The 672-nt window shown below is 49.1% G+C and overlaps 1 protein-coding gene across 1 annotated transcript in view; it reads left to right on the top strand.

Moving 5' to 3' along the window:
* SETD2 (SET domain containing 2) overlaps positions 1–638 on the top strand; it is a 57,210-nt gene extending 56,572 nt beyond the window's left edge. The window contains 1 exon segment of the mRNA XM_009996798.1: positions 469–638. Coding sequence (XP_009995100.1) covers positions 469–630 — 162 coding nt within the window. The 3' untranslated portion in view covers positions 631–638.
* Positions 639–672: the final 34 nt, after the last annotated feature.

Raw genomic sequence — 672 nt, 5'->3', positions numbered from 1 at the left:
TATTTGGGGAATAATAGGGAGTATTTGGGGAATAATGGGCATTATTTGGGGAATAATGGGCATTATTTGGGGATAATAGCCAATATTTGGGGAATATTAGCTAATATTTGGAGAATATTAGCCAATAATTGGGGATAATAGTCATTGTTTGGGGAATATTAGCCAATATTGGGGAATATTTGGGGAGTAATGGCCAATACTTGGGGAGTAATGGCCAATATATTGGGGCTTAATGGCCAATATTTGGGGAGTAACAGTAGGACAGCTTGAGGAGTCTCCAAGATTTGGATTGTCATGGAATCCTGGAATGGTTTGGGTTGGAAAGGACCTTAAAGACCATCTAGTCCCACCCCCTGCATGGGCAGGGACACCTCCCAGCAGCCCAGGCTGCTCCAATCCCCACCCAACCTGCCCTTCCAACACCTCCTGGGAATGCTGAGGGAAATGTTGGTGCCTTCTCCTTGGCAGTTGACCCACGGGGTGATGAACAAGGAGCTCAAGTACTGCAAGAACCCCGAGGACCTGGAGTGCAACGAGAACGTGAAGCACAAGACCAAGGAGTACATCAAGAAGTACATGCAGAAATTTGGGGCCATCTACAAACCCAAAGAGGACACGGAGCTGGAGTGACCCCCCCCCAGCCCCACCCTGGGCCACCCAACACCCCCCACC

Source organism: Chaetura pelagica, unplaced genomic scaffold, assembly GCF_000747805.2.
Source record: "Chaetura pelagica isolate M959 unplaced genomic scaffold, ChaPel_1.0 scaffold284, whole genome shotgun sequence".
Classification (NCBI taxonomy): domain Eukaryota; kingdom Metazoa; phylum Chordata; class Aves; order Apodiformes; family Apodidae; genus Chaetura; species Chaetura pelagica.
Note: the sequence above shows the minus strand (reverse complement) of the source record. Positions and strands in the feature narration are given on the sequence as shown.